The sequence below is a fragment of the Ursus arctos genome, unplaced genomic scaffold (genome assembly GCF_023065955.2).
Source record: "Ursus arctos isolate Adak ecotype North America unplaced genomic scaffold, UrsArc2.0 scaffold_7, whole genome shotgun sequence".
Classification (NCBI taxonomy): domain Eukaryota; kingdom Metazoa; phylum Chordata; class Mammalia; order Carnivora; family Ursidae; genus Ursus; species Ursus arctos.
Genome location: NW_026623089.1, coordinates 32,408,225 through 32,434,270, shown reverse-complemented (window position 1 = coordinate 32,434,270; position 26,046 = coordinate 32,408,225). Strand labels below are relative to the sequence as shown.

Below are 26,046 nucleotides of genomic sequence, written 5' to 3'. Positions count from 1 at the left end.
TACTGAGGTTTTAGCCAAATGCTGCGGAGGGAGAGAGTTTCATTTAACTTCATTTTTCCAGCCAGGGCTGGCTCCGAAGCGAGTTTTTCTTACCCAGTCGTTTGCTACATGCACAGCAAATTCCCAGAGGTTTCTGAGACTGCCGAGATCTGACACACGATTACTGCTTCCACCCACCCGCCCACCCACCCACTAATAAGACATAAAGCCGTCCTATTTTTGGTAACAATTAAAGGGCCTCCCGGTGCAAGCAGAACGCTGTTTATTTTCTGTTACATCACTTCACTTTGCCTTCGAAGGCTGGTCTGTGCTCAGTGTTCTCGTGGTGATGCAAGTCGGCTCTCTCCTCCAGCAGTTGGGTCCCTCCCATCGCACAGCACCTCACAGGTCTCTTCCCCGAGCAGTGCGTTGCTGGAGCGAAGAGCAGCTCACGAATCAGCTGCAGGTCCCCGTTTTGAAAAGCAGAGATACAGAGGCAGAGGAAAAGGGTGGACTCCTGTGTGACCTGGTCTCAGAGCAAGACAATCACCAGCTGAATTCCAGAAGCCCTGTTCATGTTTGGGGATATTTTTTCGACTGCATGGAATCAGAGAGAAGCCAAAGGATGGGAAATGCCTGCATCCCCCTGAAAAGAATTGCTTATTTCCTATGTCTCTTATCTGCGCTTTTGCTGACTGAGGGGAAGAAACCAGCGAAGCCAAAATGCCCTGCCGTGTGTACTTGTACCAAAGATAATGCTTTATGTGAGAATGCCAGATCCATTCCACGCACCGTTCCTCCTGATGTTATCTCATTGTAAGGCCCGTAAGCATTTTGATATCTAATTTACGATTTAAAAATTCCAGCCGATGTATTTGGGGCTTTGTATGTATCGGTAGGAGGGCATGGAGAGAGAAATTCCTCTTGCGTGCTTGGCCATTTGACAGTGCTAACATTTTGCTGCATTTAGAAATTTTGATTTTGATTAAGCTGCTATGGAACATGCTTAGTTACCCCCCACCCCTGACATTATTATGAGAAACCTGTAGCCGATTCATCTCTCCTACTCCATCTGGGAAGGAACAGTATGGTACTTCATAAAATAGTGTCAAAATAGTGACTGTTTTGCTAAACCGGATTAACATAAGGTTTGTTCTGTGTGTCTCTTTGTGTATGTCTGTTTGTTTGTTTTTTGTTTGTTTTCTTTCAGATCCTTTGTGAGATCTGGTTTTACTGAAATCTCAGAAGGGAGTTTTTTATTCACACCATCGCTGCAGCTCTTGTGAGAAATATTTATATCATGACTATTTTTAATATAGCATATATTTGGATAAGCCCTCTAGCAAAACGATCTCAATATTAATTTTGTCAAATGTGATTGCATTTCTGGAAAGAAAAAGACTATCAGTAAAGTCAGAGGTAGCTGGGTTTGTTTGTGACTTGACACAGGCAGTGCAGGTTGATTCTTGCAATGGTTAATTTGCTAACCTGTAATGCTGTCTACTTTAATGGCTATTTATGAAGTTGTTAGAATGTTTGCAACAATGCTCCCAATTCCATGCCACTATTTTACTTTCATTTTTGACTTGGGAACTTTGCTTATTTTGCCCTGGAGTTTTTGAATTAGTCGATACAGAACCCTGCATAACATATGCGCTCAAGATGTTGGCCCCCCCCTCGGGATCTGGGGCAGGCTGCTACTCTCTATGATTTACCATGTGGGGAAAAACAAATCCGGGTTCTTTCTAGGTAACTCCTTAATATATTAACTCTCGTGAGATTGTTTTCTAATCTCCCGTCATTTATAACTAGTCGCCTTACAAGGAGGGAAAGAAAATATTAATATAGGATGGTGCAAAGGATTAGTCTTTGCTGTGTGTTTTGAGTGAGCCACGAGGGAACCACATATTCCGGCTATGTCTCAAAATAGTCAAAAAACAATATTTGACTAAGAAATCAGATTTCTCCACAGGCACAATATCACATGTATAATTTGTTCTGACGTGCAATGTTTGGCCATTGAAGTGCGAGTTCTTAGAGCAGGACCAAGTGAGGGTCAAGAGGTCCCCCCAGACCCAGGTGTCAGGCAACAGATTGGAGTTGTAGTGACATGGTTCCAGGAGGAAACTAGCCAATTGTTGATCAACCAAGTTTTTGTTATCTGGACTGCATGATTCAGGACCCAAGTTTTTTGCTTGCTTGTTTTTTGGGTTTTGTGGGGTTTTTTTGCCTTAATTGGCCATTTTGTCTGTTTGAGGTTACATATATAAATAGCATGATTTGAAATTGGAGAGACCTGTGTAAATCTAACCCCACCACTCACTAGAAACTAGACATGGAATCTTGTGCAAATGACTAAATCTCTCTGAGCCTCAGTCTCCTCATCTGTAAAATGGAGGTGATGATACATTGAAGGGTTGTTGTCAGAGATAAATAGGATTTAAGTAGATAAAATGCTTGGCATCAGGTATGACAAATGGTTACATGTTTTATGAAAGGTAGGGTTTTTAATTTTTACATAAAGCTAAAAAGCTAAAAAAAAAGTCTATAAATTAAATCTGTTAATTTGTTGTTTTATCTATATGATATTCCAAAACTGGTTTGACTATTTCATTGAATTCACAAACCTGATCAGGTGTTTGGACATTATGTAACAATGTTGGCTAATGTCTTTCTACTAGCTAATGTCTTGGAGTGATATGCAATTGAGTAGAGTATTCTTAAAGGATTTATCTGATTGATGGCTAGTGGTATGATCAGGGGAAGTGTTAGCACATCAAACAAATCCAAAAAAGAGTCTTTAGCACATAGATAGGCAAACTCTCCGATGCTGGGATCCTTCCGCAGCATAAGAATTGGTTGTTTCTGAAAAAGTGATAATTGTGCTTATATTGTCCACTTGTTAAATAAATAAATGGCTCATTTAAAAAGCATCCTTTTCAGGAGCTGAGGCACCTCTTTCCCCCCAGGATAGTTAAATAGATGAGTCCTTAAAATTCAAGGAGAAGCATCAGTCAACACATACTAATATTCCAACACTAAATAGATGTTAGTCGTGACACAGGAAACCTGGATTGAGCAACCCAATCAGTGAGAACATGTCTACTTTGTTGTTGTTTTTTTAACTGGTGGACCGGCCTCATAAGCGCAGATGCTGGACAGTGGTATAGGAATAGTTACCGGCTGCTGCCGGGTAATGTGATTACACGTATTTAGAATCACAGAGGGAAGCCAAAGAACTGGTTTTTAAATAGCCCACACCGAGGGTGTGCCATGCCCCTGTGTCCCATGCTCTGAGTTCCTATGGAACATTCCAGCCCTTATTTCTAAAAGCAGTTCAGGTTTCAGAAATAACAAAAGGGCGAGTAATTCTTACCCTGTATGTCCTTACTTAACTCACATTGGCTAACCTCAACACGCAGATTTGTGCCGAAGCAGACCTTATGCAAAAGTGTCAGGTGTCAAAGTTTGTTGCTGATCTCAGCACCTTGTTTCCTAAAGATTTTGCTCCCCATTCTTCCTGCCCAATGTTCTTTGCTTCCTCCTTCTCCTCAGGAAAGGGTCTAATAAGTTCATATTCACTGAGGAGCAAATAAATCATAAGGCTCCAAATAGGAATCGTGCCATAATCATAACATTGATGGGAATAGATGGTTCATGGATGAAAAGAGTTCTTCTGCAGGGCAGGGCCATCCAGTGCCCTGAAAACCCCACATGGGCTACCAGTACCCCCGGAACACGAAGACGAAGGGCCCTGGTTTGCTTTTTCATGACTTTGGCCATCAGCGAGGCCTGGATCACACCAGCCATGGCTTATGCTTTGCAATGAATTCTAACAGCGTTTGTGACCATGGATTACCAAACTGACCTATCATATCCTGTAACGAGATAAAGTTCAGACTGGATTCCGCTTGATTGATGTGCAAAGGCAGTTGGTTTCTTGCTCTGTTGTTGAAAAGGGAGAAAGAAATGACCCATTCCCATGATCCATGCTAACAATCTGATAATTTTGTTATGGCCCCAAATGCTTTTTCAGACCTTCTACAGAAGCATAATGAGAAGTACTTTTTGAAATGCCAGCCTGGGGTACTGAGGAAAACAGATGCAGTGCCCTCCTTAAGTTACATACAGTGTTTTGGGGGAAAAGATCCTGCTGGGGGTAGCTGACAACGTATGCTGGAGGGCAAGAACAACAAAAGCCCATACTCTGTAGAGAGGAGAGAAAGAATAGAATTATCTAATAAAAATTCATCAAAAACGTTGTATAAAACATTTTTTAAAATATCTCATTTCTGGTTTTAAACAGCCACAATAACAAAACTTTGCCCAAGCAAATGCAACTTCATTCATGTTTTCCATAGAGCCAGTTGTGAAACATAACCAATGAGAATGATTATTCATTTGGGTTTGCTTTTAGTGGTGGGGAATAGTGCTTGTAGCAAATGCAATTTACAGAAATGTGTTTTCACACATTAAAGCCCTGTTCTTCTCAACTGCAGACTAAAATCCCCAATGACAAAGGCTCATTGCAGAAGTAAAATTCTAACTGAAGAGTACAAAATGTGGCCACATTGCCATTTGTTTATAAAATTTTTAATAAACTAAATCCCTCCAACTCTTGTGAGAGTTCTATTTGCAGGGAGCAAATTACAGGGTTGATTTTAGTATCATGCTCAAAAAAAAAATCCATGTATATAAGAATTCAGTGTGGTCAGGAAAAAAATTCTATTTATTTCAGTGAGATTTAGTCTTGTTTGAAGCAATAAAATTGATCCGTCTGGGGGGAGAATACCACTATTTCTTTTATTAATCCACAATCAGCACACAAGTACATAGCCCATAAGAAGTAAAAAATTAAAAAAGAAAAAAAGCAAATACCATGAACAAGATAAATAATACGTCCATCCTTAATAAGGTTTTATCATTTAGTCCTTCAAAATACTATTTGTCCAGGAAAAAAAATCCATGGCCTATCTCACCTTTGCTGTGATCGGTCCCTTTTTCTATTCCTCCTTATATTACTAGCATAAGAAAAATGTAGCACTCTTCAATGACTACCCCAGCCAGACCTAAAAGCTAAGGGGGTTTCTCGAGGAATTATTAGCTGCTTTGGTTTGTGGCCAGCTGATGCCCCCCACTATAGACCAAGAAGTAAAAATTTTAGTCACAGCTAGGTTGTTTTGTCTACAATTTGCCTCATGACCCATAGCTCTGATTTTTAACTTTTTAATTACTTAATTGTTGTGACTGCAAAGTAACCTTGTACAACCAAAGTTTTCTCTAAAAGTGCATTTTATCCTCTCAATTATTCAAGCAAGAAACTTAGGCATTACCGGCCCCTTCTCCTTCACTGTCCACTTCCAACCAGACAAGTCCTCTCTCAAACAGAATGAGAACCTGCCGCCTCCTCTTCCCCCCAAGGCCATGGCCCTAACTGAAGCTGCCATAGGGGTTCATGGACTGCTGCGGGAGCTGCTGCATTGGGTGCCCCTGCTACCCACCTCCATTAGTGTTACCTTCTAGAAACACAGATCTCATCATGTCACCCTTGTGCTTGGACATTTTTAATGGTTCCCTGGAAACAGAGAAAGTCTGAACACCCAAGTTGGTATTAATAGAATGTAGCTATTTGTCCAGGGTCATCTCTCATAATATTGACGCCACACACGCACGCACACGCACACACGTACACACAAACACTCCCCAAGCTCTGTCCATAACAGACTGAAGTAACTTATTCCCTGACCTCTGTTCTCTCAAACTCTATAGATTTTTTGGATATCTCTAGTTCTTCCTGTCATTTACTAGAGCTATCTGTGCTTCTATCTGCCCCATGTCTCTGGACATCGTGGAGGGTTATCAATAGCCAATGTCCTAGAAAAGAGCCTGGATGTTGCAAGTCGAGGCTAACATATATTTGTTGAATTCAATCCATATTTTCACAGATTTTATACCAAAGAGTCTTGCTATCCAATCAGGAAATAGTCACATTCTTTTTTATGTTTGGTGTACGCTATCAGATTTCACATGAACTAATTTCATGGAGGTCTAGAAAGTGAACTGAACTAAAGCAATGTGAAGAGATTCTGTTCAACCTCAGACTAAAGGTGGTGTTCACTGACTCAGTTACCTCCCACATACCAGCATTTTATATTAGGAATAGTTTTCCTTCCTTAGGAACCAACAAAGAGAGTAATGGTCGGGTGATACTCCCTCAAGCCAAAGAGAAGCTCCCCAATCTGTCCTAGGGACCCAGGTAACCTAGAAAGTGTGAGACAGGACTTCTACCCTCCCTTCTGAAGGCCTGAATACAGACTAAACTTGAATGGGTCAGGCAGAGTCTGGTTAGGAAACTACCTTGCCTTTGGGACCAGAACAAAATAGTGGAGGGCAGTCTGGGAGGCACAGGCACAACCTTCCCCCCTCGAGAGGCCAGGGAGAGTGGTAGTTTGCATGGTGAACACCTCCTTCCTCTTCACTGCCTTTTCACTTTCTTGCTGCCTTTTTCCCAGTCTCTTCACACCCTTTCCTGGGCTGTACCAGTCCCTTCTTCTGTATCGTGTGTATTGGTTGTACATATAAATTATATTTTCAAAAAAAAAAGGAAAAAAAACATAGCATTATGATGTTAAACTTCTTCAACAGAGATTTCTAGGGTACCAGAATTTAAAAGGCAAAGCATCCAAAGCGTTTCTTAGACCCACTGCCTGAGTCTCTTCTGTCCCACTTGGACTTCCTCTAGGCCTTTGACATGTAAAAAATCATATCTGCCTCCCAGGTTCTCTACTGACTCTGGAGGTTAACTAGTATCAAGTGTGTGAAGGGTAAAACTCCCTCTTTATCCATTCTGACAAGGCATCCAAAGGGAAATGTTGGTTAAGCAGTATTAAGATGAAAAAAAAATCACTAACAGAAAGGTAATTTCCTTTTTGACTTATTTATATTTGCTTAGCTAAAAGTATGTATTCCTTGTAGTGTTGCAAGCAGTAACAAAATGAAAGCAAACACGCTTTCATTTCAGTAAACACGCTGTGGGATTCTTCTGTGCAACAGGCACAGCATTGGGCTTGGTGAGGGACGCGAAGATGAGTGTCATCTCTCCCTCCCTCTCTGCTGACGTGGCAGCTCCAAGTTGGTAGTGATCCCTCAAAAGGTAAATGATAATTGCCTGTGTTTGAATGTATCATAAGGTAGTCTCTTCTTTAATTTTTTTATCATAAAGTAGTCTTGATAGGCTTTCTCATTTTGTTCAAAATGATATTCAGTTGATTGGTGATGATGGTGACTTTTGCCAACTGTTGAGATATAGGCTACAAAACGATTACAGGGGCTTTATGGTGACAGCTGTGATATCAAAATGGCTAACCCTGGAGAGCTGACAATGTGTCAAGTAGCAAAGAATACAGGTTTTGTGGTCAAATAAACATGGGTTCAATCCCCACTCTGCTGCTTAGTAGTTCTATAATTTGGGGCAAATTTAATCAAGCCTCATGATCTGCATCTGCAAAATGGGGAATAACCATCGTACCTACTGCACAAGATTATAGTAAGGATTAAATGAAGCAATAAATGTAAAGTGCTTGGCACAGTTCCTGTAACTCAATAATAAACGTTAGTTTTTATTATGGTTTTTGAAAATCACTTTAATTTGACCAACCACAATATCGGATTAGCATCTGATTGTATGGGCTGGGTTTGCTTATGATCCTAGATTCAAAATGTTGTTGTTCTACCCATAGGTCTCCATCAGAACCTGCTAAGAAATCTTGCCTTCAAATACTTCTCACAGAAAACATGAACTATTTACCTTTCTGGGTGTAGAGGACTGAGAGGAAGCAGAATCCTCTCACTTCTTCCTCATGAAAAAAATAACTGGCACCACATTTTGTAAAACATGATTTTGTTCAAAATAATTAACACTGACCAGTCTTCAGATGAGCGGTTCTGTGGTAGGATGGGAAGAGGTCTGAACTAGAAGACTTGAGTTTCAAATCCAGTTCAGCCACTAATGGGCTTTATGAACTTGGGTTGGTCACAAAATATCCCTGGGCCTCAGATTTTATATGTATATGTATATTTTATATGTATATGTATATGTATATTATGGCTGTTTAAACTCAAATGCCAGTGGGGTTGGGTGATAGGATAAATAAAGGAAGCAGATGAGTAGAAGACAATAGGGAGTGGTAGTGACTGGGGTAAACCAGAGAAGACATGCCCTGACTAAAAATGACATCCTCAGCTCCAGCTGATCATTGCTGATGAGAATATGGTACATGAGCATGGAGCCATATTTTCCTAATTTTCAGGGGAAGGCAAAAATCTGGAAGCAGATTTTTTAAAAGGATAAAAACCAAACAAAACATAAGTTGACATTTTAAGACCTATATATTCGATTAACTAAGGTGTCTTCCTGGCTTAAAAAAATTCTATTGTATTTCATTCTACAAATAGAATTACTTTAAATTAATATAATAGAGAAGGTGATCTTGTTAAAGAAATGGACAAAATTTATTGTATCAATTCTAACAAACCAGCAAATTAGATTATTAAATGAAAGAGTCTCATAATATGGAATTGGCTATTATAAAGTCATTATTAAAATAATAATGTGGTTCTCAATTTTCTAAGTAGATCCCTTGGGATTTTACCAAGACCTCCCCATGGTGGCTGATGATAAAATGATATTTCATTATCCCTTCCATGGGCAGGGACTAGAGAGAAGTTGTTGTGCCCATTTACATGGCAAGATGGCAGGTGTTTGCTTATGTAAAATGTGATTTAGAAAGCAAAGAGCCTTAAAAAAAAATAAACAGACTAGAATTTATATGTACAAATAATTCTGAAGTCATTAGAGAATTCCTGCGGGAGATCATAGATTCCTCCCAACTATGCTTCCTTGGCTAAACATTTGTAGATCCTTCTTTGAGAACTGTCTTCATTGCTAGTTTACAAGCCATGCAATAAAACCAGGCAAAGTTTTGTTAGGGGGAGTTTGTCATTTTTCTATTGCCTGATGTTAAGCACTTTATCGATCTCATTTTTTACTTCATCATCACAATAACCCTATGAGGGGGTATGATTACCTCCATTCCACAGATGAAGCACTGAGTCATAGAAGGGTTTTAGGTAACCTCCTCAATGTCACACCCCTCCTAAGTGGCACATCTGGGGCTTAACCCCACATCCTCACTTTTAACTACTTGCATCTACTTCCTCTTGAACATGAATCACTGGGCTTGACTTTGCATAGTTCTGTTCCCAAAATCCAACCCCCTCTTAAAGGGTCAACCTTTGCCATTAACAAGGGTATTCAGGGGACTGTGTCCTGATTCCTAAGGACAATTAATGAGAAGGAGTTTCAAAAGCCCTTTGAAAGAGTGGCAGCATTACTGGCAAGAGCCACTCGTTTCCCTAGGATTTAATTCTCATTTGTATGTGTAAGCCCTGATCTCCTTGCTTAGAAAAAAAGAGAGAAGAAAATAGCAAATGAATCAGGACCTATATACTTCAATGTTATGCCTTAGACCAACGTTTTCTAAACTTGTGTCCTGTGGAACCATTGTCCTGCAAGAAACGGCTCTGTGCTCAAATAAATTTGGGAAACTGTACATTTTATCTCCCCACCTTGGCTACTCACAATGCACTTTGCCTTAGAAAAGCCTCTGGGATTATTTTATGTCATTTCCCTTTTCTTCACATCTCATAGGAGATTAGAAATCTATGCCTTTGGTATTCATATTATTTATTAGCTTCATTATTTATATCTCACCTTGTTCTAGAAAGGCTTGCTAGCAGTGCTTAGGCAGGTGCAAAGAATTCCATCTTAAAGGATACACTAAACCATCTATCTCCATATAAGGAGTTAGTTAACTCAGACAATTTTGTTAGTGTAGATTCATTGAGTGTGATATCTGGGAGCATGCCTCCCTCCCACACTGTCCACCTGGTCAAGCAGCTTGGCACACACAGCTGCTTTGGGGACCTCCCAGTGGATGCTCCATCTTTCTGAGGAAGTAGATTACCACTTGCAGCTTATTCAACAAGAAAAATGCCCCTGATCTTACAGTTACGCTCTCGCTATTTTTGTTTGGAGCAGGTTCCCTCACAGCCATTTCCCAAATGGCTAATCCAGCATTTCCCTGGGTACGTTTCATGGAATATTCATTTTACATAAAGCTCAATGATAAAAGGGTCCCATGATCAATAAAATTGGGAAACTGCGTATTCATTCCTTTTTGAAGAGTCTCAATTTAAGGATAGAAAGAGTATTATAATTAAGAACCCTAATGATCTTTACTTACCCACTTTCCCAGACTTATCTGTTTTTCTGTTCATGTAAAATCTCTCAACCCTATGAAGGCCTTGTATTCCAGGGAATAGTCTCTGGAACTACCGCGCAAGGCTGTTCTAGATTTGTAGCAGACACTGGGCAGATCTGATGGGACTAAAAAGAGGAAGCATGGCCTTACCTATGACAGTCACCAGTCTGAGCACAGAATCCCAGCTTTGCCAGTTACAAGCTTCAGGTTACTTTGCCTCTCTCACCTCGGTTTCCTTTGTATTTTAAGAGAAGAATATAAAACCTAAATTACAGTGTTCATTTAAAGATTAAAATGAGTTCATAGATGGCAAGCTGCTGAAGATAAGGCTTGGCACAGAATGGGCTTTCCATAAGATGTAAGTCCCTTCTCCTCGGTGCTTCAGGACCAGGGCGATACAGGCTGAATTTATAAACAACATTGGGAGGGTGGCCTGTTGACTAGTTATGCCAATTCCTAGACTAGTTATGCCAACTCCTGGAAAGGAAAAGTTTGGATGTCCTGGGATAAGAGGTAATAGACTATAAAAGCAAAGAGGTAGATCCATGCTCTAATCTTTGCTAGTAGGCATGCCAAGAATATTCCCAAGGGGAGCCCTGCAAATCTAAAACCTACATTCGAATCCTGGCCCTGCCACTGATAAAAGATGTATGTAATCTTGGGTAAATCCCTTAACTTCAGCAGACCTCAGTTTCCTCACCTGTAAAAAGAGGAATTGAATTACATGTCTCTCTGGAGTGCCCCTCACCCCCCACCAGATGTATGTGAAGGTAAAGTAGGGTTATTTCCCATCAACTCTGATGAAGAGGTGGTGGTCTACTTAAGGATCAACTGAATTTCATTGAAAATGTTTTTCAAGGATAAGAGACCCAAAAAACCACAAAAAACAAAATACTGTAACATAAGGTGCTCATGTGTGATGCTTCCCATTTTAATGCTTTCCTGTCTTAAAAGCATATTTTTAAATATTCAAATGTAAATTATTCACATGGCACATGCCCTTAGAATGTGAGCATTTAACTACAGTGAATCATCAGCCTATTATTAATTATCATTCAACCAGGCCTATTCTTTTAGATAAAGGAGAATATTAGTATCTCAAGGGGCTGAATCATTTCAGCACAGCAAGCTCTAAACAAGTTGTCAAGCCCCTCCAGCTATGCCCGTAACTCTTCCAGCAGCTTGTGGCCTGTGTGGCTTCATCTCTCATTTAGCTATATATGCATATATACATCACAGATGTGCCCGGATTTGTGCATTTTTGTGTTTGCACACATTACCCATGGTTGCCTCATTCCCTTGGACAATGCCCGTAACAGTTGTCTGGGACAGGTGACAATCTCACTAGCTCTCAGTTTCCCTAGCAGTAAAACTAAGGTTCTTCACTGTATCTAAAGGCTCTTCCAGCTCTAAGGTTTTATGTCTATGCTTTTTGCTCAGATATTCTTTGGCAGAAGCATTGGAGACATGCGCACATGCGTTATCTCATGTAATTCTTAGAATCTTCCAGGAAGTCTTTTGTTATTATAATTTCTATCTTGACAGATGATGAAACAGATTCACCTACTTTATGTATCATGTACAGAATAAGTGGCAGTTACAAACTTAGAAACCAGATTCTCCATTCTATATCTGATCAATGCCATCTCCAAGCGACAACCAAGTGCTGGCTGCTCACTCTTCTCTTCTTCATCCGGGGTAGTCCTCACTGAGGGGAGATTATATGGGAGACCCCCTCTCCCCCCAAATTATCTCCCCTCCATAACCAGGAGAATCTGCTCTGAGCTAGAAGACACCATGCAGGTCACTCATGGGTCAATGACAATTCTGATGATAATGGAGATGTCTCAAGTGCCTAGAGGGAGGTTGAAGGAGTATCGGTAGAACCAGGGGGTCCTGGCACATGACCAGATGAGGAGTCTAGATTGAGACAAGGGGAGGTTTTCTCAGCAGGGTTACAGCTGCCATTCAGCTATCTGCAGACCTGCCTCCACACCACTCCCTGCTCCCTGTGCAGAGCCCATGCCTACTCTTCCATGAATGAAGCCCACCATGCTGCAAGCATAGACTCCTATGTATTTCAAGCTAGAAACGACCTAGCCCCCTCATTTGACAACATAGAGAGAAGTCTTAAGGCCATACAGGGGACTTAGGACCAATTCACAGGAATTAAGACCCACGCTTCCTGATTTCCTCTTCACTGTGCTCTTTCCCTGGAACCTGGAAAGGTGAGGAACCAGGGCAGGAAACCACTTCAGCAGACCATCAGCCTTGGCATTGACACCTGTGCCTGCCCAGTCCTTTTGCTCTTCTGGACCCCCATCTGTGGCTTCTTGGCTGGACATTGGGCAGCCTGAAACTTGACCTTCTTCCCCTGTAGATCTGCGTTCTCTGATCTGCTCATTTCTTTACTTCTCTGTTGCCACCTCGGTTTCCCTCAGGACTCCGAGCTCCACACTAAACTTGTTGCCCACTTTTTGCTCCTTTTGAATTAAATGCTCTGGTTCTAGCTTTTTAGTTCAACCAGGAACGCCCTAACGACTTAACGGTCTTGGTGTTAATTTACTGCTTGTGAAGAGATGTGACCCACCCATCTAGGTAGTTGGATATAGGCACCAGAAGGAGAAACTAGAGCTCGAGGTGAGCAGATATTTTTCAGAGATATCATCCTCTGTTTCCAGTGTGATATTAACAATAAAATCATGAAGGCTTTTTTAAAAAAATCCTATCATTGATGGGGAATTTTAAGAATATTATTCTAAATACTTGTGGAAATAAGATATGCAATTTTAAAAGATTATTACCTTTCAAGATTTGCTGGATGCCTTACTCAAAAGTAAAGTCATATTTCTAAATACTTTCCTTTTAAATAGGAAAGAATAAAAATATATGAATTGAGTACTAAACTCAATATCTTAAGGAAATCAAGAAAAAATAAGTAACAATCAGATAAAATAAGTTAGGAAGCAGTAGGAATAATAAATAAATCCAAGATTTGATTCTTGGAAAAAAACCAATAAAATAACAGACATTTGAAGGAAGCAATACTCATAAATGGGGAAAGCATCAATTATTCAACAAAAGGTTTTGAGTAAATTTGAGTAAGTATTTAGGAAAGAATCAAGACAGTGTCTCACCTCACATTATACATAAAGTAAGTCCCAAATCCATCAAGTAGACAAATGTTAAAAAAAAAAAAATTTTAAGGGGGTGGATGTAGGTGATATTTCATTGATCTTTATGTAGGAAAGAACATTTTAAGAATAAAAGCAAAGAAAAAATACACAATGGAAGCTGATATATATTAAAAATGCAAAACTTCTATATGTTAAAAATCACGAATGAAAAGACAAATCATAATCAATAGGGAAAAACAGCATCAAATAAAGATAAGAAAAGAATAAGTAGTGTTCTTAATATATAAAAGGGCTCAGAAAACAACAAAAATTGTCAAAGGACATGATTTCATAGAAAAAGAAACAAAAATTATAATTCTAAATGTTGACATGGTAAAATAGGCAAAAATATATGTTTATGAGGATGTTATGGTAGTATTTATAATAATAAAAATTGGAATCAACAATAAAAAATTAAATTACATCTGTAACACAAAACGTACTCATCTGTTAAAATTATTTTATTTAAAATTTATTGTCATGAGAAATTGTTCATGATAAAATAAGTACATGAAAAGGGCAGAAAAACATTACATCATTATCCCAATTTTATAAATATATATGTGTATATATCACATATGTATCATGTATATGCATATCAATATCTTTGGGTAGTATGATTATGCGATCTTTATTTTTTCCTTTAAACTTTTCTGTGTTTTGCAGAATTTCTACAATGAGCATATTATATTCAAAAGCAGAATACACCAAAGTGCATTCCAAAATTTTAAAGTCTTCACTTGAAGAAAAATACAGGTTTAAATGATCTTAATGTCACTTTGAGACTACTTAAATTGATTAATTAGTTCCTTTTTAAAAGGGATCCTTATTTAATTAGATTTCTTAAATCCTTATGAGCCAAGCAGTGTTGTCATGATTGTCTGCCAGAATGGAGATATTAAGTCATCATGTGACCCTATACTGAGCTGCTACCGGATATGTCAATAGGGCACTGGACAAGGAGTCTTGGGCCTCATGACCTTGAGCAAAGCTTTTAACAGGCCTCTGAGCCTCAGTTTCCTCCCGTCAAACAGATATTAACACCTCCTCTACCACTTTCACAGAGTTTTTCCAAAGACCAAAGAATAAAATCCACCAGGAGTCTATGAAATATAGACTATTATGAAGGCAAAAACCATCCTTTAAAGAATGAGCTATTGCCTGCTTAGAATTAACAGTTGGTTTGTACAGTCTTCCTAAATCTCCTTCTTGTAAGGAAACATACTCCCTTGGTTGCAGAGGGAAAAAAAAGTCCTCCGCATTCCTCCTATAGTTGCTTTTCTTACTGAATTTATGAGGGTGCTGACGAAGAGATAAAAGTGCATCACCTTTGGGGGCAAGGTACAGATAACTCATCACACATCCCTGTGTCCACCTCCACCAAAACCTACGGGCAAATGCCTGGTGTTTTCCTTCCCTCAGAATAGAGGAAATGGCAGAGACCTCACAGGGTCCCACAGGACCAGGGGTGAAGGGCAAATTCTACACTATCTCCACACAAATCCACAGGATGGCTGCTTGGCAAGTCTATGGAATCCAGATCTCTGATTTGTGGCTCAGAGTAACAGGTTCATTCATATGGTACATTGGTCCCCACCAACCCTTCCATGATGTTGCTATTGTGAGGATGGTTATGAAATCTGAGTCATAGTATTGCAGATTCTTACTATATGTAGTTATGGGGACAGACAGTCCACAGCACCTCCATGTCCAGAGCCACTGCTCCAACCAGACTTGCTGCAAGGAGAGCAGATGCTCTCTCAGCGGCCACAGGTAAAGGGGGGAGGGGAGTAGTGTAACTGACCTGGAAGGAAAGCCCAGGCTGCATTTAAGAGTCACCTGGGGAGGTTTTGAACTTCCCCATGCGCCAGCCACACCCCAAATGTAGAATTTAACTTGAACCCCTCAGGGTAAAACCAGGTATCAGTATTTTAAAGCTTCTCAGGTCATTCGCAAGTGCAACCAAGATTGAGAAGCAATGGCTTAGGATCAAACACAGATCTAGGCATCTCCCCTGCTCCAACATTCACACACCCTTCCCCTTGCAAGGCCTCTTCCACATTCTGCTCTCTCCTGAGTGTGCTTTGCACATACTTTGCCTGCCATGGAGCTAACTCAGCCCTGAGACATCCTCTCTCCTTTGGCTCCTCTGCTGGATGGCTCCATCCTGCTGATTCCAAATCCCCAGGAAGGGACTCATCTTTACCCAACTTGCCTTTTTAAACCAGGGCATTTGGGCCTTGGGAGGCTGACTCACCTCAGGATCAGCTACCCTGGATGAAGACCTGAGCCCTTCTTGCCCTAATAATCTGTGGGAAGGGACAGAGGTTGTGTGCTGAGGTCTGTCATGTGTGAAGATGGTGTGGGTGGGGCAGTTTTCTTTTAACAGGGACTGTGGGATTCTTTAATATCTGGCTCAATAATATTCAATAATATTAAAATCAAACATTTCTAAGAAATTCATAAAAATTAATGATCAGAGTTTTACCCACTTTATAGAACATGATTTTTAGTCTTTTTAAGTATACATAGGACAATAAAATGGATAGGCTGCTCAACTATATTTATAGTGTATGTATAATTTTATATATCTCTGTCCACTGAATCCTTGTCCATAGAAAACTACAATTGAGGGTGCCTGGGTGGCTCAGTTGGTTGAGCGTCTGCCTTTCACTCAGGTCATGATCCCAGGGTTCTGGGATTAAGTCCCACATCAGGCTCCCTGCTCAGCAGGGATTCTGCTTCTCCCTCTCCTTCTACCCTTCTCCCAGCTCATGCTCTCTCTCTCTCAAATAAATGAATAAAATCTTTAAAAAAAAAAAAAAGGAACTACAACTGAATTTAGAATCAAAAGACTAAGATATTCATTATTACCTTAATCAGAGGGAATTTTTTTTAGTTTTTATTAAGAAACTTTTTTTTATTGAAGTATAACGTATGTAATGAAAAGTGCACACATCCTAAATGTTTATCTCAATGAATTTTTTTTAAAGATTTTATTTATTTATTTGACAGAGATAGAGACAGCCAGTGAGAGAGGGAACACAAGCAGGAGGAGTGGGAGAGGAAGAAGCAGGCTCATAGCAGAGGAGCCTGATGTGGGGCTCGATCCCGGAACTCCAGGATCACGCCCTGAGCCGAAGGCAGACGCTTTAACCGCTGTGCCACCCAGGCGCCCCTATCTCAATGATTTTTTTAAAAAGATTTTAGTTATTTATTTGACAGAGAGCAAGAGAACACAAGCAGAGGCAGCAGCAGGCAGAGAGGGAGAAGCAGGCTCTCCACTGAGCAGGGAACCCCATGTGAGACTCAATCCCAGGACCCTGGGATCATGACCTGAGACAAAGACAAACGCTTATCCAACTGAGCCACCCAGGTGCCTCTCAATGATTTTTTAAGACTATTTTTTAAGAGCAGTTTTAGGCTCACAGCAAAATTGAGGGGAAGGCACAGAGATTCCCATATACCCTCTACCCTCACACATGCACAGCCTCCCCCATTACCAATATCCCCCATCAGAGTGGGACATTTGTTACAATTGATGAATCTGCATTATCACCCAGGGTCTCTAGTGTACATTAGGGTTCACTCTTGGTGTTGCACATTCTACAGGTTTGGACAAATATATAACAACATGTACCCATCATTACGGTATCATACAGAGTATTTTCACTGCCCTAAAATTCCTCTGTGCTCTGCCTATTCATTCCTCCCTCCCCATCATCATGATTTTTTATAAAGTGAACACCTTTGTAACCAGCATCCAGGTCAGGAAACTCAGCACTATCTTTACTCCAAAGGCTCCCCTTGTGCTCCCTTCCAGTGACTACCCACCTCCGAGGGTAACCACTACGTTGATTTCTGCTAGTATAGATGAGTTTTCCTGGGGTTTTTTACTTTATATAAGTGAAATCACATAAAATATACTTTACTGTGTTCTGGTGTCTTTCCCTCAACTTAGGTTTGTGAGATTCATTCATATTTTTGCATGTAGTTTCATAGCCAGAGATTTTGATCCTTGAAATCTCGTTCAACAAGCATTATTTAACCAGGAACTGTGCTCAGGGCTAGGGACAAAAAAGCAAATAAGGGTAAGTCCCTACTCCAAGGAACATTCAATCTAGTAATGTAGTAGTGACAAGAATTTAATGTAAAGTGAATTCCTTTTTGTTTAACAAATATTTATTCAGTGTCCACTATGGGACAGGCAGTATTACAGGTGCTAGGGATAAGCAATGAACAAGCAGATACAAATTCTAGTGGAAATTCTCTGTTTTATTTTCCTGACATGTGTGGGCAAGTTCTGTCCACTAATATCCATTTCCCGCTCTGTTTTCCATCTGCTTTCAACATAAGGGGAACTAGTGTTGAAAGTTATTTCTTCTGGCGACTTGGAGTGTACAGCTTTGAAGTGGCTGGTCCAACCATGAGGCAGTTTGAAAACCAGTGAGCATGGGAGGTATTTCTCTGTATCTATTTTGCCTTACTCTATTCTCTCCATACTTGATACCGCCTATACAGAATGAAACAAAAATCCAGAACCTCAGGAAGGCTTTGGCTGTTAGCTTACCTCAGAGTAAAGCTGAGCAATCTTGTTGTTTTCCAGAACCGTGAAGTAAGAAGAAACAATTGCCAAAGTTGGACTGAAATCATTAAACTTTGAATTTGTTTTAATAATTACAAGCGTTTAATAAGTATTATTATTCTTTAGTGGTGACTTTTCAGAGCCTAGTGAATGATTTTAGTATAAAGCTATGATGGAGAAGAGATAGAGAATCCAACATCACTCCAGGATTGATAGCTTAAGAAGAAATGGAACAGATCATCTAGTTTTATTTGTTTGATTTGTGTTTTCCCCCATTTTTATGGAAATGTCAAGCTTATATGAAAGTAGAGATAATAGTGAAATTCACTTCCGTGTACCCATCTTTTACCTTCAAAGATTATCGATCATGCTCAATTTATCTCCAATCCACTGTTTTCCCCTCCTCTGACTATTCTAAAGCAATCCCAGTTGTCAAATAAGTTATTCATAAATGTTCAAAAAGTGAGGTCTCTTAGTTTTAATCTCCTTAGTTAACAGGCACAGAGAGGTGAAGTCACCAAGCTGGTTAGTAGCAATTATTTTTAATCCCTAGACTTCAAAAGTAAGTCAAAAAGGTTACTAACAAGGAATATTGGACTTTACATAGTGCAGTTAAATGATACGTATGAGACATAAATTGTCAAACATCTCGTCTGGTCTGTGACCACGGTCACATTTTGGAGAATAGTTATAAGTAGAATAAGAGGTCCCCCCACACAAGAACCTTAATATGTAGACTGAATATCACTCGAACCCGGTATAAATTTGTCATCAGTACCTTTAAAACCTTATGTTTTAGCTTATATCAACACTTTATCTAAATAATTTCATAAACTAATACTCACTCTGAAAAAACAAAAGCAAAAACCTTTGTATTGTTTGGCCTATAATCACCTCCTTTAAATCTCCTGTTCAAAAACTGGCAACTCTTCTAAATTGTTCAACAGGATGTCGGGACTGCTGGTTGATGTTCCTTTTCATCAGTAATCTCAAAATCAAATTCTTGTGGATTTGGAAATTGCAAATAAATGTGCCCAAGTGAAATTGTTCTTTTCAACTAGTTAGTAATAAAATGGATCTAATACCTTTCCTAAGCTTCATTGTTTCCCATCTTCAGCCTGTTCTATTTTCTAAGAAGGTTAGTTGATGTTCATTGAGCCAATGTCAATGGCTTATCTACTATGAGATATCAAAGCACAACCAGGCTTTGATGGGGCTACTTTTCCAGGGTTTCCAGGCTTAACACCTTGAGGCACCATTGTTTGAGCTGATTAGAATGTTCCAGAAGTTTCTAGAGCAAGAGGGAAAGATTCTGTTAGTGTCTTTGTTGTGAAAAATGTGCAAAATGTTGCTTTGGCTGCTTTGACTGTCATACTTGTCCCGTTGTATCTCAAAATGTTACCCAAGGCATGTGACATCCATCACTGTGAGAAGTGGAGCATAAGGACTCTCAATCAGTATTTGATGAGGAGATAATTGAGGGTAAAAAAAAAAAAAGGCTGCAAGGATTACCTAAATAAATAACACTGTAAAAGACAGACACCCAGACATTTTTTTCATATACAACTCCCACTCATTTCTCTAAGAGATAACAGCAGCAAAGACTGACAATCTGTCAGGTTAACCATTTTCATTGTGTACTTTTTTCTGGGCAGATTATTCACATCGAACTCCTTTGATGTGATCAGTGATGATGCTTTTATTGGTCTTCCACATCTAGAGTATTTGTAAGTAAAGAAACTTTTTTTTTTTTTTGGACATAATGATTCAGGACAAGTGCTCTCAGGTTCCTACAGCTGTCTGACAACAAATATTATAACCTATTGCAGATTCATAGAAAACAACAACATCAAGTCCATTTCAAGACATACTTTCCGGGGACTAAAGTCTTTAATTCACCTGTAAGTATGAATGTCGCTATTACTTTTTAAGTTTACTAATGGACAATGCAGTTTGATAACCTACGGTTCAAACACCCACTTTACGGGTAGTCCATGAAAATTTAAGAAACCCAAATGATTTCTCTCCATGCACATGTGCCATATCTCCCTGTCATCAGCCAGTGTGGGTCCAGGAGACTGATTAGCCTAATCCAGCGATAATTAGGAAAACAATTTAATGCAGGGAAGTTGTGTGACTGAAATAACTTTTTTCTTATCTATATCATTACTCACTTCATGGATAGTTATGGTTTGACTATATAGCTTAATTTGATATGTGCTGTTTTTCTTTTTCTGTGTAAGCCCTGACCTTATATACATTTAAACATATACCATAACCACCAGCAATGTCTACACAGTACCTGAACAATTTGTTTATAAATGAAACACTTAATTATTCAATGGATGACTATAGCTATAATCATAGTTCTTCACGGGAGCAATTTTGCCTCCTAGGGAACATTCATTAATATCTAGGGACAATTTGCTTGTCAGAACTCAGGGCTGTAACTGACATCTGGTGGGTAGAGGACAGCGATGCTCTAAAACACCCTACAGTACACAGGACAGCCCCCACAACAAAGAAATATCCAGCCTGAAATGGCATAGGGCCGAGGTTGGGAAGCCCTGAAAAACATGAACCAAATAACTTATTTCTCCTCGCCTCTCCCACCCCCTACACACACACACACACACACACACACACACACACACACACACACGGAAGTATTTTGAAGGAGGCTAGAGGGCATGGGAAGAATAGGCACTAACATTTATTAAGTGCCTACTATTATGTTGGTCAATTTGCTTTACATGGATTTTCATTTAATCCTCTCAACAATCCTGCCAGATAGGCACAATAATCCCCATTTTATAAATGAGAAAACAAAGACCTGGAGGGGATATGTGACTAGCGAGCTGAATGGTTATGGGATTATAACATCAATTCAATAGTTAAGCTGCAATGGCTATTCATCCATTGAAGACTATTTTTCAAGTGCCTAATATGTGTCTCATTAGTGTTAAGACAAAGATGCAGGAGATTCCAGTGTCATTCTGTCAACTGTAACGTGTTCCCTCACAATACCTCACTGCCAGCTCTGTTCTAAGCCCCAGGATACAGCAGGAAACAAGGCAGACAAAAATACTTGCCTTTGGAGCCTACATTCTAGTGTGTCCACAGGGTCATAACACTTCCTCTCACCAAACCTTGTTTCAACTGCTATTTGGATTTGCAGTAAAGGGGGCTGATGGCCAGATGTATTACACACAAATCATTAGACCCTCCAAGTCTTCTGCAAAAAGTCGTTATAATAAAAAACATTCGCTTTGCTGTGCTATATATCAATACTGTAATGTGATACAGAAATAGCTGTGTATGGTATACATGTTATGCCATTTTCTCACGGAGCCAAACATCATTGTTTAGAAAAAAATAAAAAACAGAAACAAATATATGGAAGGAGAAATGGAAGTCATGCCTCAACTTGAGAGCTACTTAATTCACATAAATCCCATTCAACAGAGCTTTTGTCTGATGTTCAGCATCATCAAGGGCTGAAGGAAGGATGTAAAATCCACATGTCCTGTCTGGGAACTTGTGATATAAGCTTTGTTCCTATTGGCTCACTCAAGTGTATATTTTCTCCAGTCTAAAGGACTACCCTACCTGGAAGGAAAGGAGGAAGGAAGGATGGATGAATGGAAGGGAGGGGAAAAGAATGGATGGAAGGGTTAATGAAGGGAGAGACAAGAAGGGAGGAAAGAAGGGGAAGAGAAAACAGAAGGAAAGAGGGGAGAGATGGAGAGCAAAGGGAGAAAGAAAAAAGTCTATACAGCACCCTAATGAAGAACATCTATTTTGTTTGACTAGAGCCTGTTAGTTCCATTAAATGAAATGGGAATTGAAATTTGGGTCTTAACGAGGCCTCTTATAAGCAGGGGAGACTGGTATAACATGTACTTAGTATCCAGACATGTTCAAGCTCAAGGGAAGACCAAAGTCAGTCTTCAAGGAGAGAAGCAGGAATCTTAAGGGTCAGACAGTGAAAGGAAAGTCCAACCTCTCCGACCAGGTGCTAGAGATGGGAAGGAGATATTATGAGGGAACAGGGTAAAGTTGACTGAGTGAACATGACCCTTAGGTCTCTTGAAAATTTATCTAACACTTAGTTTGACTCATTTGGCATTGCCAATATTAGACTGTTCTTGATCTACAAAAATGCAATGCCATATGGTTCATCCTAAATAGTCTCTAGGAAGTGCCACAAAAGATGAATAGGATCCAGTTCCAACCTGGAGGAGCTCAGTCTGGCAAGAGGAATTAGACAAACAAATATTTTCTTACTGAGTGCCTCTGTCCCCAAGTTATTATGCTGTTCTTCAAGATGTCCTCCCTTCCTTCCTTCTTCCCTTTTTTCTTTTCTCCTTTCTTTTCTTTCTTTCTTTCCAGGAGAGATGGGTAGGGAGAATTTGAAACCCAAATGTCCCTCTGACTGCTCAGTACATCAAGTTAATTTTCCATTATTTACCACCTATAAATAAATCTGACATTTGTTTGAGCCATTAGTTTCCTTTTTAAGATTTTAGGCTTTAAAGCACACTTTCCTCTACCTCAGACCAACTCTTCCCTATCGAAGGCAAACACTGTGATCAGTGAGGAGTTCTCACCAGACCCTCTAAATTGCATATACCTGTGGAAGAGTGTACAAAGCTCTTTCAGATTCTCGACCTCATTGTAGTCTCCTGGTGACTTTACAGAAGAGGGTGTAGCACTGCCCCTGTTGAGAGATGAGAACGTGGAAGTGCACCCTGCATTTAAGCTGCTCCCCCAGCCAGTAGTGGTAAAGGCAGAAGTTTCCTGGGGTTTTGAATGAGATGTCTCATGCCACCTCCACCATGTCACTTATAGCAAGACCAGAAAGCTTAGATTGAGCTTCCTGGATCCTTCCACAGGACATGGTCTGAGGAGTAAAATGACTAGGGAAGAAGGAGAAGATTCTGAAGACAGGGCCCTAGCCTCACTCTTAGTCTCCAAGCACAAATAGTTGAAATGAGACCTATAGCTTCAGATCCAACTGGTTCCCACTCTGGCCTAACACTGACGCTGCCTCAAGGGGCCTACCTGAGCATTTCCACAGATACAGTTAGTTTCTAAGGAAACAACAAACTTATCTCACTTTCTTATATATCTATCTCAGGAGACTTAACTTCTAAAGAGAGATTTATAGACAACTTAAAAGTTACTATATATACCCCCTCCCCCTCAAGCAAGCTTTCAGAAAAGGGAGAATTCCTTACATTCCAGTCCTTAAAATGCCAGTCAAATCCTGGGACCCTCTATTTATTACTTTATTTTGAATCACTGTCCCAATGTTATATGTATTTAACCTTAATGTTTGAATAGTTTATATATTTCAACAAGGTTTGAATTTTTCTGCTGTGTATTACTTTTGAAATCAGGTGAAAATGCATTAAAAATAGTTTATGGCCAATGATGACAAAAATCTCTAAACATTATGTATTAGTTTCTGTTAACACCCATAAGCCTTTTTGGTAATGATTTTCTTTGTATCACATATGTGTCACTGTGACTAAGGCCTGGTATAGGCAGGACTGTTGGCACGCATGTATAAAAATATTTGGGGAAAATTGTCATCAATCTATACGTGTTGTGGAGCACCTGCTGGTTGCTCAGCACTGGGGGTACAAAAGATGTCTATAGCAGTCCCCAAACTCAGGGTGCCTGTGTGTCCCCAGTCAGGCAGGCAGGATGTCTTCATTTCAGACTTCACGATGACATACATGTAAAGAGGCAGTGCATGGTAGTGGCTGACAGTGCCTTTGCCACTAGACTGCTGGGGTTCAAAGCCTGAACAGCTGTGGATATCAGGAGGTCACTTAGCTTCACTGTGCCTTAGATTTCGTTTGTGTAAAATGGGAGTGATAACAATCTGTAAAAACAGGGACAGGAGATAAGAAGGTGCTTAGGAATACCGAGCTCTAAGGTTGTTTTAAGATCGAATGAGTTAATCTATGCAAAGTGCTTAGAACAAAGCCTGATAGGCAGGAAATACCATTAGGGAGGAATGAACTAAAACTCCCTGCCTAACCTCTATTGGTCCTGGATCAGGATTCCAAATGCTGCAGTGTTTTTATTCCCTTTAAACATTTTGTATGAAATTAAAATAACTGCACTTGAAGCACCGTGAATTCAGTGAGACACCGACTCAAGCTGAGAGTCTGCACTGCAGGGAGGCTGGGAGCACCCCAGATGGCTGTGGGCGCTGCTTTCTTAGCAGCAGAGCCCAGCGGCACTGAAACAAACGTGCTGTTGGAGCCAGTCTGGTCTGCCTCAGAGAGGAGACTTTCTAGTAGGTTCCATAGTCATCATCAGAGGTTTTCTCAGGTAAACCAGGAAGACACCAGAGTGGAGGGAATGGTCACCCCCTCTGTTGGGACGGACAGACTGTCTGCCATTGCGAATGCTTGACCCTACTCAGTTAGTTTCAAGGCAACTAGATATTCAGTTGGGCAGTTCCCTGGTGTCTTAAAGAATGTTTCTTAGGCAGGCTCTGAATCAGGAGTAGGAACAGTGCTTAGTTAAAGGCACCCTTTAAAGAGCCTCCACATTGCTTTGGAATGATTGCCATGGAGAGGTGATGAGGAGGGAGGGCACATTGTGAGCAGCAGGTCCCTGTGATGTGGGGGTGGGTGGCATAGGGCAGTTCACAGGATTTGCACTTTCTTCCTAACCCAGTATCTAGGTACAAGGGGCCTAAGAGAAGCATTCTCTACTCTTTTCTTTGTCTAGATTGCTGCCCTTTCTCTCCTCTACTCCAGCCTGCCCCATTCATTCATTCCTTTCAAAGTATATCCTGAAGGCTTACTTTGTGCCAGGCACTAGGAATATAGTGGTAAGAAGAGCATCCTTTCAGTACTCACTACAGAATCAACCTAGAAAAAATTAACATGGGTGAAACGTGTCCTCAAAACTTTCATCACCTCATCTTCACTCCTCCTGATCAGTTCTATTCATTCCCCCCTCAGACATTCCAGTGCATTCCTATTCCCTATAAAAATCTGTGGTCAAACTCATTAACTCTAAACTACGTGGCTTAAAAGGTTGCCTCTCCTCATGTCATTTCCTAATTATTAAAGATGAAGCCACAGTCTTTCATGGTAAAAAGTATAAAGATGTGATTTAAGAGCTAGAATAGAACTTGCAGATAATTCTGACCAAGTGATTATTCATTTTGTAGAAAAGAAAACCCAGATATGCCATTACTGGACCATGTCATTTCCACCCCTCTCTGCTGCCCAATCCAAGGAGCCCTGGAGAGGATGGACAGGCAAGGGGTCGGCTTGGACAGTCACCAGGATTTTCTTCAGTCATACCACGCAGAACGTCTTTTCCTGACAACTCTGGTGGCCACAACCAACTCCTTGCCTCTCTCTCCATCAGCCTTCTAATTTGTCTTCCTCTTCTTCCTAATAATACTTGTATTTAGTTTTAAAATCCAGCACTGATTTGACCCTTGCCCACCTAGCGACTTTCGAAGAGGAAGGAGGTCCCCCACACCAATTCAGGCTCACACTCTTTCAAGCCATCTCACTCTGGACCAGAAAGAAAAAGAGGAGAGAAGAAGGTCTCTAGACCTTCAGGACCAATAGCATGTCTCTCTGGAATCACTTGCTTTCCACATAAATATCCCTCATGAGATGAACTCTGTAGTATGACTGAAAGAAAATATGACAAAATCTTAATAGTGATGACCTCTGCCAGGATGATTATTATTTCATCCTTTAAAAAAATAATTTTTTCAGTTTCCAAATTTTCTTGAAGAAATAATAAGTATTATTACATATATACGTATGCATGTGTATATATATGTGTGTATATATATCAAAAAATATATATGCCAGTGACATATATATCACTAATATATATATATATATATATACACACGTTACTGATATATATATTACTGATATATATATTTCAGTAAAAGATGGGACACTTAAAAATACCAAGGCATAGAGTT

The 26,046-nt window shown here is 40.0% G+C and overlaps 1 protein-coding gene across 3 annotated transcripts in view; it reads left to right on the top strand.

The window, feature by feature from the left end:
- The first annotated feature begins 288 nt into the window (after window positions 1-288).
- The window catches only part of LGI1 (leucine rich glioma inactivated 1), a 37,560-nt gene continuing 11,802 nt past the window's right edge, over window positions 289-26,046 (top strand). For 2 of the 3 annotated variants that reach the window (XM_026481686.4, XM_026481685.4), the window contains exons 1-4: window positions 289-795; window positions 1,190-1,261; window positions 19,718-19,789; window positions 19,892-19,963. In XM_026481686.4, the coding sequence (XP_026337471.1) occupies window positions 329-795; window positions 1,190-1,261; window positions 19,718-19,789; window positions 19,892-19,963 (683 nt within the window). In that variant the 5' untranslated portion in view covers window positions 289-328. The remainder of the gene's footprint in view (window positions 796-1,189; window positions 1,262-19,717; window positions 19,790-19,891; window positions 19,964-26,046) is intronic. The other variant, XM_044378032.3, reaches the window with a different exon arrangement.